At 56.1% G+C, this 679-nt stretch overlaps 1 protein-coding gene across 1 annotated transcript in view; it reads left to right on the top strand.

The window, feature by feature from the left end:
* Positions 1–199: 199 nt before the first annotated feature.
* EMH_0014290 (uncharacterized protein) overlaps positions 200–679 on the top strand; it is a gene marked incomplete at both ends in the record, with an annotated part of 6,520 nt that continues 6,040 nt past the window's right edge. The window contains one exon of the mRNA XM_013500053.1: positions 200–679. Within this exon, the coding sequence (XP_013355507.1) occupies positions 200–679 (480 nt within the window).

The raw sequence follows: 679 nt of genomic DNA, 5'->3' as shown, positions 1-679 counted from the left end.
GCAGCAGCAGCAGCAGCAGCAGCAGCAGCTAGCTGTGCTGCAGCACGGGTTTAGCAGTCGTCGATGGGCCGAAGGCAGCAGGAGTTTTGAGTGTGGCAGCCCCCACAGCAGCAGCAGCAGCAGCAACAGCAGCAGCAGCAGCAGGAGCAGCAGGAGGAAAGAAAAAAAGAGCAGCAGCAGAAGTTTAGGTGTTGGTAGTATGTGGGTGAGCAGCAGCAGCAAAGAAGAAAAGAAAAAAGAAAGCATAGATAGAAGGTGGTGTCGTTGGGTGTATAGACAGTGGAGTGTATATGTTGCTGCTGCTCCCGCGCTGCGGGGCCTCAGCTGCTACAGCGTCTCCCTGGCTGGGGATCGTTTGCTGCTGCTGCTGCTGCCGTTCCCGGTGCTGCTGAAGGGGGCCTTGCTGCGGTGTATAGACACCTCAGGCAACAGCAGCAGCAGCAGCAGCAGCAGCAGCAGCAGCAGCAGCAGCAATGGGGAAGCAGCAGAAAGTAACACACTGTATATACACCCGCTGTCAGGCGGCATACTGCAGCAGCAGCATATGAAGCAGCAGCAGCAACTGCAGCAGCAAATACAGCAGCACATACAGCAGCAGCAGCAACAGCAACTGCAGCAGCACGGATACTACTCTCCAATAGACCCAGACATAGAGTTCATGCTGCAGCAGGAGCAAGGA

Source organism: Eimeria mitis, genomic scaffold (genome assembly GCF_000499745.2).
Source record: "Eimeria mitis Houghton genomic scaffold, Emh_scaff497, whole genome shotgun sequence".
Lineage (NCBI taxonomy): Eukaryota > Apicomplexa > Conoidasida > Eucoccidiorida > Eimeriidae > Eimeria > Eimeria mitis.
The sequence above is the reverse complement of the archived record's forward strand: the minus strand, read 5'-3'. Positions and strand labels throughout refer to the sequence as shown.